Source organism: Galeopterus variegatus, unplaced genomic scaffold (genome assembly GCF_000696425.1).
Source record: "Galeopterus variegatus unplaced genomic scaffold, G_variegatus-3.0.2 Scaffold1245, whole genome shotgun sequence".
NCBI lineage: Eukaryota > Metazoa > Chordata > Mammalia > Dermoptera > Cynocephalidae > Galeopterus > Galeopterus variegatus.
Genome location: NW_007727356.1, coordinates 35,561 through 52,595, shown reverse-complemented (window position 1 = coordinate 52,595; position 17,035 = coordinate 35,561). Strand labels below are relative to the sequence as shown.

The following is a 17,035-nucleotide window of genomic DNA, read 5'->3' as shown; positions in this document are numbered from 1 at the left end:
GCGTTGCCACAGGACTCTGTAGAGAGTTTCCACTAAGAAGAAGCCCTCAGCAGATGTGCTCCCTTGACCTATGACTTCCCAGCAATCAAGGCTGTAAGAAATAGATTGCATTTCTTTGTAAATTACCCAGTTTCAGGTATTCGGTTATAAGTGACAGAAAACAGACTAATACATACACCTAAAGGGAACTCAATCTCTTTGGAACTAATGCAAATATTAAGGAACACATAAGAGCAGGGTAGCAGAAAGCTAAAAATCAGCAAATAAGCAAAGGATCTACTACAGATTTTTTTTTTTTTAAAGAAAAAAACAGAGACTGCATAATTAAAATCTGAAAGGAGTACTCTTAGGTTATCCCTTTTTTGTTTTAAATAAAACAAAGCATGCTAATACCTTTTTAAAATACTAAATGGATTTTTTTGTACATATAAAGGAAGGGTAAAAAATAGAAGATAGGCAAGCAAACAGAAGAGGAACAACATATAATCCCCCAAGAAAACCAACTGATGGCAGGAGCAGGATTTGGATTCTCTAAAAGGAAACCAACAAAATTATATTGTCCCCCAGGAAAGTGGCAGAGAAAACAAATTGTGGTGGCTTTTATAGAGACCTAAGAAGAAAGCAAAGGAGAAGGAAATAGGCATAACATGAGATTCACAAAGCATTCTCACACTCCACCTATCTCACTGAATTAAGAGCAGGGTGATCTCCAGACCATGAACACGAGGCACAGACATCTTCATGGTCAATCACAAACTCAGAAACAACTCACTTTAAGCAGTGTGGCTCCCCAGTGAACTTCTTAACTTAAACAGGGGCTAAGATCTTCCTGATAAGCCAAATGACTTTACAGAAAAACACTTAAATGGAAAAGTAGTTAAGGAAAAGCAGACCTTCAGCAGTCTGGTTCCATGAGAAAATTAAATAGTTTCAAAATGTTTCATCAACAAACATGTACTCTTATCCTTTTATTCTTCCAAAAGTTTATACTATGTGCTCCTTTTCCAAGGATAAGAGAGACGTAAAATGTTAATTTTTCTAAAATGTTAATTTTTCTTATAGGAGGTAACAGCAAAAGGGTCTGGAAAGTCACCACTCAAATTTTTCTAACAAAGACACTGGATATAGATAAGATTTAACACTCAATGGAATGAAAGTTATTACTATGAAATTTAAGTCAAAATTAGCATTCCAAAAATCACCAAACCAAAAAGAAAAGAAAAAAATGGGATTTTAGTCACTCAGCACTTTTTATAGTTTCCAATTACAAACCATTAGAGAGGGGAAAAAAATTACAGATATTTTAGAACCGTTTTTCTGTTCAATTTCCCATCTAGCTATGGGCTGGCAGCTGTGGCCTACATACTCTGCCAAACCTGACCCCACCCTAGTCCCTGAAGAACAGCTACCATGTTAGCCACAAAGAATTACTACAGTTTACCTCATGATGAGCTCCTGAGAGAAATAAAGGAGAGACAGCTGATACACTGATACATAGAGAGTGAACAACTGCAGTGGGGCACATCAGCATCAATCGCAGACTTCTGCAATTTTTAAAACAATACAACCTCTCAGACCTTGAGGAATGAAGAGAGCTGTTTGGAGGTCATCTACCCCTTCTCATGTGTCAAAATATATGCAGTGAAATACTCTTCTGTAAGCAGCTACAAGCACCCTTTGGCAGCTCAGGGATTTAAGATGTTAAGATGATGGTATTGTCATCTTCCCCTCCCAAGAAACCAAGGAAAGCAGGGCTGAGTTGAACCTCAAACAACACACAAATCTATAGCTCTTGCATCACTACTCAGCTCTTCCTTGATTCATCCCGAAACCTGTATCTACTGCTGAATCTCTTATTTTAAAGATACTAAACTTGAGAATAACTCAATATTAAAAGTTTAGTCATACCTCTTAACTACTTTTTAAGGCCAAAGAGTTCAGCTCTTTATCTGAATGCCAGAAGACTTGCTCTACCATCAGAAAAAAACAGAAAAAATGGATAATGAACATCCCTAAAAGAAATATAAAAGGATCTGGGGTGTAATCTAACTAAATACTTAAGGGGCTGGAGGAGGGAGGACAACACAAGTACACCACGATGATCGATAATGAACATCCCTAAAAGAAATATAAAAGGATCTGGGGTGTAATCTAACTAAATACTTAGGGGGCTGGAGGAGGGAGGACAACACAAGTACACCACGATGATCAGAGCATCCCCCAGCAACAGAATAGCTCCCTTTGGACTAGAAATAAATTCCACAGCTGTACAAAGCCTAAGATACATAAAAAAAAATTGCAGAGCTTCTGCACCAACATAATTCAGAATAGATACTGTGCTTTTTTAAAAAACCAGGTTTTTCCATCTGGCTCATTTACCCCCTTTATCCTATTCCCAAATAGGATAAAAAGGCATCTCAATAACATCATATTATCTTGGTTAGCTTGAAAGTCACATGGTTTCGGGGCCGGCCCGGTGGCGCACTGCTATAGTGCGCCGCTTGGGAAGTGCGGCGGCGCTCCCGCCGAGGGTTCGGATCCCACATACAGACCGGTTCCCGCTCACTGGCTGAGCGAGGTGCAGGGAGCAACACCGAGGGTTGCGATCCCGTTGCCGGTCCCGGGCCGGTACGGGCGCGACACTGAGGGTTGCGATCCGTTGCCGGTCATGAAAAAAGACAAAAAGGAAAAAAAAAAAAAAAGAAAGTCACATGGTTTTATTTTCCGTATTTTACTTGTATTGAGAACCCCAGGAGACTAGCAGGTACACATACCTGACTCATCCCATGTATTTTGGATTTGTCATAAGAAAATGAAAATGAACTATCTCTCAGTAGAAATTATAATGAGCCTAAGTCAAGTTCTCCCAAAACAAAGTATTATTTTATACCTGAAGATCAATTCACTGTTCTTAGCCTGTTGACTTAGGTAGATATTTTGGCAGAGAAAATAACACTGAATAAGTTCACAACCATTTTTAGAGTAAAAGTAAACCTAAATAATTTAATCAAATCTCTATTTTTGTCTCTCCAAAACCTGTAGAATTTTGAAGTTGTGAGAAACATTAGACAATATTTAATCCACCCCACCCCATTTTATAAATAAGGAAACCTTTCTATTTCCTACTGCTAGAGTAGAGGCCACATCTTATTTAATATCAATTCCTGTCTTTATTCTCCCAGCTTAAGCAAGGTACAGATAAACATTCAGGCCCTGGTTCTGACATACTACTTCCCAATCTACCTGTGAGCATTTTTCCAGTTCATACAAGCTCATACTTGACATGGACATGAGCTACATATACTCAGAAATCCAGACCACTAGTGGTTGTGGGGTTTATCTATGTGTAATTTACTGACTCTATTGCCCTCTTCAATTGCTTTCTATGATGCTTCTGAAAACTGAAACTGACCTAAAAAACCCCCACAAAACAAGAATGTAGGACTGCTCCAGTGTCTAAAACTAGAGTATCTACAATCATGTGCAATTGGGCCTTAATAGTAGCTTTTACAGTCTGTACTTAATTACCTAGAGGTGAAATATTTAGTTGTTTTTCCACCCTCTGAGACAATATTACCACTCCATCAGGGACCATATACAAGAATAAAAGAGGCACAGAAATAAACCAGTGCTAATATAACAACTGTATAAAAATTTCTAAAAAGAACATACCAGGAATACAATTTCAAGTAAGAGAACAACTACGAGCTTTTAAAACATTACTAAATGTACTTTTGTTTCCTAGTTTTCCTTTAACAAACCAGGAGTGTAAATTACATGAATTTAACTTGCAGGAACCTAACCAGGCCCAGCACATTAGTAGACCTCTGCCCAGCCCTGCTTCAGACTCACCCCTCCCCATCAGGCAAGGAGTTCCCAGGGCCAAATGGATATAACCCCCTGGAGTAATCAGCCCCAAGCCCACTTCCAGGGTACACACAGGCATCTTCTCCACAACCAGTGGCACACCCTGAACTTGGCAGAAGGATATAGGGCAGGTATTTCTAAGGGGTATGGATACAGTTTAGACATGTGGGAGGGGATGCCCATGTATGTGCATTCAAGGGCCCTCACTGAATGCAGGGAAGCCAAGAGGGGACAAGGAACCAGGCTTGGGAAGGGAAGAGAGGCAGGCTAGAGGCAGACCCCTTCTATGCAGCCACATTTTAGCACAGAACTCTACTGAATCTGAGAATTCTACGTTTGAACCCAGGTACATGGAGTTATATTCGGCAAGGAATTTACTTCATTTGTCATGGAATATATTTTACTTAATAGTTTGTTAGTTTGATTTATAATTTTTCAATGCAAGGTATGTGTGCCTCCTTTTGTACTTTTGTCCTAGGCCCCATACTTGTTAGGAGCTGACCTAAAAGAGATTTAAATACTAGGAAATTTGATACTAGGAAAACTCCATACTGTGTATTAGTTGTGAGAGAAAGCAAGCAGTAAAATTTTCAAAATGCTGTAGTTCCCCTTATCATTCCCATTAATGAGCATAAACCTCAGCAGGCATAGGAGAAGAAAGGTTTGAAATCTCCTCAGTTCCCAGGTACCTCTCAGAATGAACTCTTTACTGCATTAAGGGTAATTCTCATATTTAAAAACCCATGTTTTGATTTACAAGGGGGTTCCGGTCAAGATGGCTGAATAAACGGTCCCCAGCGTCACTCTCTCCCACAAATCAACCAATTTACAACTATAAAAATGTAACATCAGCCAAGCTGGGGCCACTGGAGCTCAGGGGAAGGGGAGGGGAGACCTACAGAGTTCATGAAGGTGGGAGAAACTACAATGAGAGAAAGAAAAAGCTGCTCTGAGTGTTTTGGGCCACGGCCGCTTTAAGGCTGGAGCTGCTGAGCACATGGAGCAGGAGCCAGCAGAAGCCACAGCTGTGCCCTTCAGATGGAGTTACTTAGAGGCGGAAGGGAAGAAGAGGGCCTTGGTGGGCCCCAGGACAGCAAGACCACTAATAGGGTTCCCACAGACCCACATAGGAGTGAGGAGCCAGAACAACCAGAAAAAAGGAGCCACTCAGAGGCTGGTGAGTCATTGCAAGGGACGGCACCAGGATGGTCCCATGGGAAGTGTTTGGAGCGTGGGCGGTGGGCAAGATGGGAACACCAGGAGAACATTGGGACACAGCAAGGACAGACAACCTGTCCCTCAATCAACACAGGACCACTCAGAAAAGACTGGTCAGGAATACAGAATTGCATGGGGTGCAGTTTGATGAAAAAACTCAGGCCCAGATCAGAGATTCTACAGAACACAGATCTACTGAGTCTCTAGAGAGACGGAAGTACCTATTATGTCAACTATTAAACGCTGAGCTGCACAAAAAGCCTTCCCTAGGGAAACAGTAGCAAAGCAGCAATTTAAACAACCACACACTCAAGTACTGGATCCCACAGGAAGTTCCCCTGTGTTAGAAGCAAAGGACAAAAAATTAGTTCCGGCCCAGGCACACCACCAGCACCTTGGGGCCTTCCTGGGAACCAGAGGCTTGGATTCTGGGACTGAACCCCACTCCCACTTCCAAGCAAACTGTGCCAGCACCTCAGGCCCACCCAGGGTCCCAAAGCATGGAGAAGGGGACTGGACCTCTCTCCCACAACCAGGCACACCGTGCCAGAGCCTCAGGGCCCGCCCAGTGACCCAAGGCAAGGAGAAGGGGACCAGACCTCTCTCCCACAACCAGGCACATCATGCCCACATCTCAGGGCCTGCCCAGGGACCCAAGGCATGGAGAACAGGACTGGACCTCTCTCCCACAACCAGGCACACCATGCCAACACCTTGGAGCTCACCAGGGGACCCAAGGTATGGAGTAGGGGACTGGACCTCTCTCCCACAACCAGGCACACCGTGCCAGCATCTCAGGGCCTGCCCAGGGACCCAAGGCATGGAGAACAGGACTGGACCTCTCTCCCACAACCAGGCACACCATGCCCGCAACTCAGGGCCTTCCCAGGGACCCAAGGCAAGGAGAAGGGGACCGGGCCTCTCTCCCACAATCAGGCACACCATGCCAACACCTCGGGGCCTGCCCAGGAACCCAGGGCATGGAGAAGGGGACTGGACCTCTCTCCCACAACCAGGCACACCAAGCCAGTGTCTCGAGGCCTGCCCAGGGACCCGGGGCATGGAGAAGGGGACCAGACCTCTTCCCCACAACCAGGCACACCAGGACAGCGCCTTGGGGCCCACCTGGGCACCCAGGGCATGGAGAAGGGGACCAGACCTCTCTCCCACAGCCAGGCACACCATGCCAGTGCCTCAGGGCCCGCCTGGGGACCCAAGGCATGGAGAAGGGGACCGGACGTCTCTCTGACAACCAGGCACACTGTGCCAGCATCTCAGGGCCCACCCAGGGACCTGGGGCATGGAGAAGAGGACTGGACCACCTTCCCACAACCAGGCACACCATGCCAGTGCCTCAGGCCCACCTGGGGCATGGAGATGGGGACTGGACTCTCCTCCCACAACCAGGCATGCCAGTGCCTCAGGGCCCACCCAGAGACCCGGGATATGGAGAAGGGGACCATACCACCTTCCCTCAACCAGGCACACCATGCCAGCACCTTGGGGCCTGCCCAGAGACCTGGGGGATGGAGAAAGGGACTGGACCCTCCTCCCCAACCAGGCACACCAAGCCAGCTCCTTGGGTCTCACCTGGTGACCCAAGGCATGGAGAAGGGGACTGGACACACCTCTCACAACCTGGCACATGGCACTGGCAATTCGGAGCCTGCCCAGGGACCAGAGACATGGAGAAGGGGACCAAACACACCCCACAACCCGGCATACCGCCAGAGCCAAGGAACATACCAGAAACAGCACCTCCATGTACATGGCCCACTGCAGCCTCCACAATAACCATGGCTGCCGCGAAAGTGCCTAGACACCACAAGCACCGCACAAATGGTCCACCAACCACTGGAGGACATTCACATAAGGAAAGTCACCAGCAGAGTCAAAGAAAAGAAGAGGATGTCTCTTTCCACAAAGCCCATTTCAGAGTGACAGAAGCGGCATCTGCTCTATGATAATATTGGGGGACCCAATCACATCTCTCAGCATTGGACAGATCATCTAGGCAACAAATTAAGAGAGTAACCATGATTCTTTCAGAAGGAGAGAAGAAATCTAGGGTAATTAGAGGGGAGAGGGGGATGGAATGGAGGAAGGGGAGAGATCGGACAAGGGGCATAAAGAATAATTACAATTTGTAACAATACATATGCTAGTAATATTGATTTGATCAACATATCTCAATGTTCAACCCCCAAAATATGTATAATCGCTTTTGATTCAATAAATAAATTAAAAAACAACAACAAAAAATCCATGTTTTTCACACATGAGGACTCCTAATATAATCAAGATCCTTCGACTGTTATGCCCCTGAAGAAACAGCCATTCTTTCTGATGTGAAGAAAACGTTGGTTATGAAAGACTTATTAAGAGATGGTTTATACATCTCCAGCATGGCACTTTCCTAAGAGATTTTCATGGGTAATTTTTATGATTCCTGTATAGGATTTTCACTTTACAAGCAAACTCTAGAATCTAACACCCATGTGAACTGCACTCCCACTGTATGAGGGAATTGCTACTGCAGCTAAGTTACCACCTCAAAGCTAACCCTCAATTCTACAACCCAAGTACCAGCGTCAACAAATATACCATGTCCTGTCACAGGGGCAGAATGTAACTCAGAGAGAACAATGTGTGACATGTCAGTGGTACTTTTTATCTAATTCAATGGCTAAGACTTAACTCGGATGCTAATGTGAATCCTTGGCTTCTGGAGGGCAGGGAAAAAAGGACTAAAGGGAGGTTGAGAATAGGTCTGAATGTTATTGTAATAATAACAACAATAATAATATTGTAACAATAACACCCATGAAGTACATGACTGAACATATACTCTCACTAAACGTGTTATTTAACATAATGAAATATGTTAACTGAATATATGTATTTCATTTCCTCATCGATAAGCAGACGTTTATCCCTATGGTCTCTTCCACTGTGAAAAATCTGATTCTATAGCTATCCTATTTATGGCATCCTGGAAAAATTAGGTCAGGGATTTAAGAATATTGTTCTCCCAGTTTGCACAATCAGTCCTTCTCCAGAGACCTGCTGCTAGTTATATGTCAGTGCAAACTTGCTTTAGCTGGAGGGAGCCTCTTAAAGTGAGTCATGAATGTAAGAAAGAGTCTAACCATCCAATGGTAAAGAGCCTCGTACCAAGTCCTATCACCTGCATGAAAGTGAAGTAAGAAAGTCTGACCAGAAAAAAAAGCATTACACATTATTTTTGGACGATGTTCAGATTAGCTCATGCAGTAGATCGAAAGTAGATAGCATATTTGTTTAGGAAAGATTAACCTAAATCAGTGGAAAAAACCATAAATCTTTTTAAGCTAAAAACCAAGGGCATCCAATTACATGAACTAGTGGGTAGTCTGCCTAGGTCCAGCTGCTCTCTGCAGTCTTGTAACAAATGCTGTCCCTTTGATTTGGCATGTGACTTTAGGACTGGCAGAAGGGATTGTGAACCAAAGACAATTTTTGTTTATTTAAATTTGAAACAAATCCTTGCCCATCCTCAATTTTGTTTTACTACTCTGCTTTTTAGTTAGACTATATGATTTCGGTTTCAGAGCACATCCAAAAAATTAAATGTGACATTAAGTTTATTATAAAGTTATTGAACTTACCGGGGAAGGAATGAAGGCTTCATGAAACTTCTTTGGATTGATTCTCAATACACCCTTTAAAACAAAAAATAAAATCTGTAAAAATCTAACTAGCTATATATTTATAATGGAAAACATATGTATGTCATTCTCCAATAAAAAGCTTTTAAATTAATTAAACAGTTTGATCTAGAAAACAAGTCAGATGCATGAGAACTGTTCATTAAATGCATGAAACATGATTTATACTGATGTATGTAACACAGGGTTCCATCAAAAACTGAAAGCTCAAACTGGCATCTTGCTGTGAATAGGAAAAGATGAGAAACAACAGAGATTAAAGTAGAAAAGTAACAACTAATGGGATTTTAGATGCTCCTATATACTAGTCTTCAAATTTTAACCTTGACTTTAAGAACAAAATTATCTGGGGATGATATCTCACTATATAATGACCTTTTTTATTCTCCCAGTTCCAAGACCTTTCCACAATTGCTTGTTTCTGTGACAATTTTCAAAGTGATATAGGTCGATTTCCAATCTGGATACTTAGCCTCAAGAGACTGGATGCATATTTTTTTTACTCTGGCCCCTCTGCAGAGCTGAATGAGTCAATAATTCAAAATGGCCCATAACCAGCTCTTAATGCAAACGGCTCCAACAGCCAGGCCACCCACTCTGCCTTCAACTTCATGTTATTCCAGCACCAAATCAGGGTCTGCTTCTATTTATGCACAGGGGTGCAGGTGGGGGCCGTCTTCAATGGCAGTTCAGTATTTTAGCTTCTTGCAGGAAGCTGTAACCCTCTCCAGGTTCCAGCTGCATTTACAGGCCACTGGAACACATGGATGGAAGCAGTTATTTTCCTAACAGCCAGATTCAAAGGATATCTTGCAAAAGTGTTTGAAATAACATTTCCCCCTAAAATGTTGAAAGTCTTAGATACAAAATTAACAAAATAGGTAAGGAAATAAAATAAAGTAGAAAATAGTTTCTTTCTTTCACTGGTATAATGTTTAAATCACAAATGTGCACACCACAGTTTACAACATCATTAACATCCCAAACAGACTACTACAAATGACCATTCAGTACTTAATTCAACAATTATTTACTAAGTACTGACTATGTTCAAGACCCTGAGACAATGTGGGGGAGAGAATGATAACGAAGGCTGGTTCTTGCTTTAAAGGAAAACATGAAGAATACAGTACGTGAGGGTACAGTCGTAGTACCAGGAAAGTCTTCAGAGATGGTGTTTGACCTGGTTCTTGATGGAAGAGCAAAACTGCAGATAAATCAAAAGTATAGTAGAGGACACTGTGTTGGCAGAAGTGGCTGAGACGGCAAACACTCACTCTTCCCCATCAGAGGGAGGGGCCGGGAGACAAGGTTAGCAAAGCTCCCTGAGGCCAGTCCCTTGTTAAGAGTGTCTCAGCAAATTCACTTCTAAGACAGCTGTTTCTTGTTGAGGGAGAGAGGAAAAAAGCTTACATTTATCCTAAATATTCACCCATTCACTCAACAAATAATTCCTGATGAGCATAACAGGCACTATGTTAAGTGATAGGGGATCCAATGGAGAGTAATAATAGCCAGTCTCTGCCTTCGTAGAGCTTACAGCCTAGTAAGAGGAAGAGACTCCACACAAATGAAAGTAATATTCACTGAAATTAAATCTCTCGCAATTTCATTTTCTGATTTCTGGCACTTTCTTCTGGCCTAAGTTTTCTTCACACACACACACCCCCAATTTCTATTCTTCTATCATCCCTTCAAGGTCAGTGAATGGTTATCACATGAAGCAATATAAAGATGAGAATGCCTTCTGGTTTGAAAGTGTCTTTAAATACAGAGCACTCAGAGGCCAAAGTTCGACTTGGAGAAAATAGGTTGCTCAGGGCTGCATCTAGGTTCTATTTAAAAGAAAAAATATTGAAAGGGAGTTAGAGATTTTATTCTTGATTCTCTATCCCAAACTTCTCAACATATAAAAGCATACAGGGAAGGATAAAAGCCTTGTTCCAGAACAGCATTTGTGAATTTGACTGGAGCATAACTCTTAAAAACTGGACTTCAGGAACAGACCCCTTGAGAGAGCACAGATCACACTTTCCAACAGAAGAAACTCCAACAGTTATGTAGCTTTCCAGGGTCATTCCTACAGCCTGACAGAAGAAGCTGGCAGTAAAGCCTGTCAAGAAATGGTCTTTTAACTAAAAGAGACTTCCAGCAGATGTTCTGTCTTACTCACCTACAGAAGTCCAAGACTTTCATTTCAGTGTTTCTACAGCCATCCTCTAACCTGACTCAACCCCTCCCCCTTCCCTCATCTTCTTCCTAAAACCCTTTCCTAGGCCTGAACTTGATCATTGAGGATCCTATAACGTCTATGTCTTCTCTGAATGCTCCTGCAACTCCTTGGCCTTAATTGAAATCTTCCTGTCCCCTGATGTTATCACTTCCCTTGAGTCTCTAAAAGGAAGTCTATTTGCTCTCTCAAATCCCACATATCTGAGAGACCAGGAAGATGAATATCTCCTCCGTGCTTCTCCATTGTGACTTTAAAATTATTTCTTTCCTCCATTCCCTTAAACCCCAGACCCTCTGACGTTCACTTCATTGGCTCCTGCTATAACTCCTTGATGTGTCCTCTGTTTACAGCCCTAATTCACTAATGTTTTGACTTACGCACACTGCCTCCCCCTAAACCCCACTCCCATAAACATTTTGGGGATTTCACATCCATATCAATGACAGGCAACCCTAGCCTGTCACTCTAGTTACTCTTTCCTCCACCCACCCCAGCCATTCTCGCCCATGTTCACCGCCTGTATCCTGTCATCACTACTAGTTCCACTACCTTCAAAAACAAAAAATCAAATATCACCCTTTCCGATGACAACCTTCTGTCCTTCCTGTTCACTTACAGTAGAAACCCTACTTCAGCAATTCTTCAGTCTCCCTGACCCACGGTCCTAACCACAATTTGACTACTCATGGTCCTCCTCCTATGTTTATTCCCTCCCTTGGCCACCTAGTTACCACGGCCTGTCATTGCAACCCTGAGCCTTGGGTCCCCTCTTCCTCTTAGACTCAACCAGGAGAGCCTCCCGCTCAACTGACCCCAACTATCTGCCTTCCCCCCATCCACACCCACAGAGCTGAATGGTACTGTAGAAAAATACCACACAACTGGGCTAATTAGTCTAACTCGGCAATTACAAACATGTTTTATCTGGCTTACAGGATGTTTAACAATGCTTAAAACTGAGGAATTTCACACATAAAAATATGTATTTCCGGAATTTCTTGAAAAATCCTAAGACCAAACAGCTGTGGACAGCTATCTTCACATGGCAGCAATCACCCGAGTTAACAGATGCTCCTTCTATAATAATAAAAACAACCTCAAGTAGCACTTATACAGGTATACTACATGCCACACACTGTTTTACGAGCTTTATATAAATCAACTAATTTAACCCCTCATGGCAACCCTATGAGGTAGATACTACTATCCTCCTTTTTACAGATGAGGAAACCGAAGCACTGAGAGGTTAAGCAAATTGCCTACTTTCACACCCTGGTAGTCTGGCTCCAGAGTCCATGCTCTTAACTACTGTGAACTGCCTCTCTGCCGTAGTCACCACCAGGGCCCCTTCACTCATTTATGCCATCTCCCCCCACTGCCCCCCCAAAATCAGCACATTCCAAAACCCTCAATCTTCCTTATCTTGGTTAATGGAAACACATCCATCCAGTTGCTCAACTCAAAAACTTAGGGAGTCACACCGGATCCCGGCCTTTGCCTCACCTGCCATATCTAATCCACAGCAAGTCATGTCAGTTCTAGCTCCACATCCATCTACCTCTCTCCATCTTCACTGCCATCAACCGTGCTCACATTCCCATATTTTCTTGCCTGGTTTACTGCGATAGCTTCCTAAGTGGTATCCTAGCTTCTATTCTAGTCTATTCACTCACAATAGCCAGAGAGATGTTTTTAAAGCATGAATCAGATCATTTTCTTCCCCTGCTTACTACCCTTCAGTGACTTCCCATTGTTCTTTGAATAAAACCCAACTCTCCAATGCAGCATAGAGACCCTACCTAACTTAGCTGCTGCCTGACTCTCCCACTTATTCCCACATTATACTTCCCTTTGCTCACTATGTTCCAACAGGCTTCCTTCTTGTTCCTTAAAAACACTAAGCCTTCTTCTACTTGCTGTTCTTCCACTGGCTGATCTGTCTGCTTATATTCTTTCCCTAATTCTTCAAATGGCTGACTCATTCTCACCCTTCAGATCTCAACTCAGAGATAACCTCCTTACAGAGGCCTTCTCTAACCACCTTATGTAAAGCAGCTCCCCCTAATTATTCTCTCTCATCTTTATCTCTCATCCTGTTAGCAATGATCACAGTATGTTAATTTCTTCTGTATTTCTTTAGTTGTTTTTGCCTACCTTGCCAGTGACTTGCCTATCTTACTCACTGGTATATGCTTGGCATTTAGTTGGCAGTCAAGAAACATTTTCAGTTAATTAATTAATGAATGTCTGCAGACTGGAAGTTCTCCCATCACCCCTGATATTAATAGTATGAATATCATCTCTCCATTCTAAATAACTGGGGATTCCAGAGTAGTGTCACCTCTATTCTTCTCATCTTTAATTCATACTCAAGTATTCTACAGCTAATTTCACTCTTAACAAATGGTGAAGATCCTAGAAACTAGCCCAGCCTGTCCTCTGTCTTCCTGGACCAGGATTTTTTGAGAGGTCCAATAACAACTTCACACCAAAATTCTATTCTAAAAGGACTTTGACATCATACCTGAGACAGCTCTGGGGGCTTAGCCTGAAGTTCCATTAGCTAAAGCATCACCTGGGATGTGAAGCAGCCAATTCTACCATCTTCATACCTATGTCATCTTGGTCATCACACCAAACCAGAGCCCCTTCCAGGCATGTCTGTCCCATACTCTCTCATTTGGCCCAATATTTCCTAAAACAACTTTCCAATACTGTACCTATGTAAAGAGAAATGACATATGTTCTTCAATGTGAGAACTTGTTTATTTTTTAAAAACTTCAAAACTTCATATACATGATCATATGTTATTACTAGTCAGTTTCAAACATAGATAAAAGATTTCTTTGGTCTCGGTGGTCTCCTCTTCTCCACATATGGCAAAACACAAATGAAATGTCAAATTATTATTAGTCAAGGCACTAAAAACAAAATTAAAATATTATTCTACTTCTATTTTAGAAATATCCCTAATATCTATCAATAAAAGTTTCTTCTCTGGATGAGAGAAGAAAGGAGGTCACAATATACTTAAGTTTGAATACAAAAGTTAACAAGTATCTGTAAGTATATCTTATAAGCTTAATTTTCTCAAACAGCATTTAAAATATCCTTTCTTGTCTAGCTTTTTACCTTATCCAGCAAGGCCTGTAAACAGAAAGTTTATATCAGAAAGCAGATGGACTCTGTTTCTCTGCCTATGAAAATCTTATTTACAGTGTTGTATATTTCACACAGTGACCTCATATCTGGAACCCATTCCTTTCCCCATCTGCAAAGAACAACTGTTCTCATATGTGGGGGGGCTCTGGCTACAGAGTCTCATGATGTCACAGGCCAGGAGGAATCATTTACACACTCCTGGGAATGATAGTTATTATATTGATCATATTTTTGTTTTGTTTTGTTTTAATGTCAACAAAGAGTTGCTTCAAAAGCAAAAATTAAATGGGAGCAAAAACTAATACTAATACATTGCAGAATATTACCTTCACCTAATCTTTCAAGTAATAACAACTGAGATTCCCCTCATTCTTCTTCAAAAGACAATATCTACCCCATCCCAGCCAGGCACCCCCCCCAAAGCAAAAATTAAATGGGAGCAAAAACTAATACTAATACATTGCAGAATATTACCTTCACCTAATCTTTCAAGTAATAACAACTGAGATTCCCCTCATTCTTCTTCAAAAGACAATATCTACCCCATCCCAGCCAGGCACCCCCCCCAAAAAAAAGTATCTTTTATTCAGCCTGTAAATATTTACCCAATGTAAATTTATTAAGCATCAATCAAATGCCAAGCACTGCACTAACCCATGGAATAAGACATGGCCCTGCCATCAAGGAAATGAACAGTTTATTTGGGAAAACATAAAAGTCAAGAAATGTAATAGGTTTAGAATAAAGTGTAAACAAAAACAGTCGGCTCCAGGAAAGTGGTAACAGCCAACTCTGCTTGGAGAATTAAAGTGCAGCTTCTCAAAGGAGGTAACATTTAGGTAAGGACCTATAGGACAAGCACAACTACATCAAGATCATGGGAGAAAGCATTTCAATCACCAGAACCAGCATGTACAAAGTCAGACAGGAACCAAGGAGCATAGTTTTTAGAGGGTGAATAGAGGAGAGAGTGGCAGGAGATGAGGATGGGAGAGGCACAAAGAGTCCTCATACATGAAGCAAGTGGAGGGCCATGAAAGTTGTAGATGAAATGGAGTTCAGCATGTGGGCCAAATGATGAACAGCAAATGTATGGACAAATATCCAAATGCAGCTTCAACTTCCCTTCAACGGAGGCCTTGTCAAAAATATCAAGGGGAATCAGAAGCCAGTGCACGCTACCCAGAGAGGGCCCCCAGAGAGGCCTGGAGAGCTGCCGGGCCCATCTGCCCCCCGAAGCACCCATGCCAGAGCAGGTAGGCACCACTGCAGGACCCCCAGCCCAGGCCAGCGCACACCACCCAGAGAGGCCCTACAGCCACCGGGCCCACAGGTCCCCAAGCCACCCACATAGGAACAGGTAGGTACCACTGCAGGACTCCCAGACTAGGCCAGTCCCTGTGGCCCAGAGAGGCCTGAGCCTCCTGCCCACAGGCACCGAGGCAGCTGTGCCAAATTGGCACTCCTGGCAGGAACCTAGCCAGACATTAGGGTTACACGAGTGGACCATGAAATCCCGTGCCACAATGACTAAACACCAAAGGAAAGATACCAGAAATATGAAAAATCAAGAAAGTACATCACCAAAGGGTAATAATAACTCTCAAGCTCTAGATCCTATACAACAGGAAGTCCTTGAAATGACTGACAAGGAATTTCAGGCAATAATTCTAAGGAAACTAAATGAGATACAAGAAAACTCAGTTAGACAACACAATGAAATGAGAAAAAGTACATGGGACCTGAAAGAAGAAAAGTACAAAGAAATCAATGCTCTGAAAAAGAATGTAGCAGAGCTTGCAGAGCTGAAGAATTCATTTAACGAAATAAAAAACACAACAGAGAGTTTAACCAGCAGGATAGAACGAGCAGAAGAGAGAATTTCTGACCTTGAAGATGGGCTGTTTGAAATAACACAGGCGGACAAAAAAAAAAAGAATTAAAAACACTAAAGAAAATCTAAGAGAGATAAAAGACTCAAATATCTGAATCATGGGTATTCCAGAAGAGGAGGAAAAAGGAAATGGCATTGAAAATATATTCAATGAAATAACGGCAGAAAACTTCCCAGGTATAGTGAAAGACACAGATCTTCAGATTTAGGAGGCTCAAAGATCCCCAAACATATTAAACCCAAAAAGGTCCTCTCCAACATATGTTATAGTCAAACTGGCAAAACTCAAAGACAAACGGGCCGACCCGGTGGCGCACTGGAGAGTGCGCTGCTTGGGAGTGCGGCGGCGCTCCCACCGAGGGTTCAGATCCCATTTGGAGACCGGTTCCCGCTCACTGGCTGAGCGCGGTGAGGGCGCAACACCGAGGGTTGCGATCCTGTTGCCGGTCAGTAAAAAAAGACAAAAAGGGAAAAAAAAAAAAAACTCAAAGACAAAGAGAGAATCTTAAAAGCTGCAAGACAGAAGCATCAAGTCACCTGTAAGGGAGCCCCAATCAGACTTACATCAGACTTTTCATCACTAACCCTAAAAGCCAGAAGAGAATGGGATGATATATTCAAAATACTAAAAGACAAAGATTGCCAGCCAAGAATACTTTACCCAGGAAGGCTATCCTTCCAAAATGAAGGACAAATAGTATATTTCTCAGACAAACGAAAACTACAGGAGTTCACTACCACATGGCCAGCCTTACAAGAAATTCTCAAGGGAGTACTGGGTTTGATACCTGAAAAACCACCACGACTGCAATGAATACTCCAGAAAAAAACAAAACCCACTAGTAAAATAAAAATGCTAACAATAAAGAGAAAAAAAAATTTATCTACCACTCCAAGAAACCAACAAATACAGAAGGCAAACAGTAAATCAGAAAGAAAGGAACAAAAGATAC

General features: G+C 42.4%; 1 protein-coding gene across 3 annotated transcripts in view; it reads right to left on the bottom strand.

The window, feature by feature from the left end:
* DIS3L2 (DIS3 like 3'-5' exoribonuclease 2) overlaps nucleotides 1-17,035 on the bottom strand; it is a 370,978-nt gene that overhangs the window by 344,183 nt on the left and 9,760 nt on the right. For all 3 annotated transcript variants that reach the window (XM_008575848.1, XM_008575846.1, XM_008575847.1), the window contains exon 3: nucleotides 8,733-8,786. In XM_008575848.1, coding sequence (XP_008574070.1) covers nucleotides 8,733-8,786 — 54 coding nt within the window. The remainder of the gene's footprint in view (nucleotides 1-8,732; nucleotides 8,787-17,035) is intronic.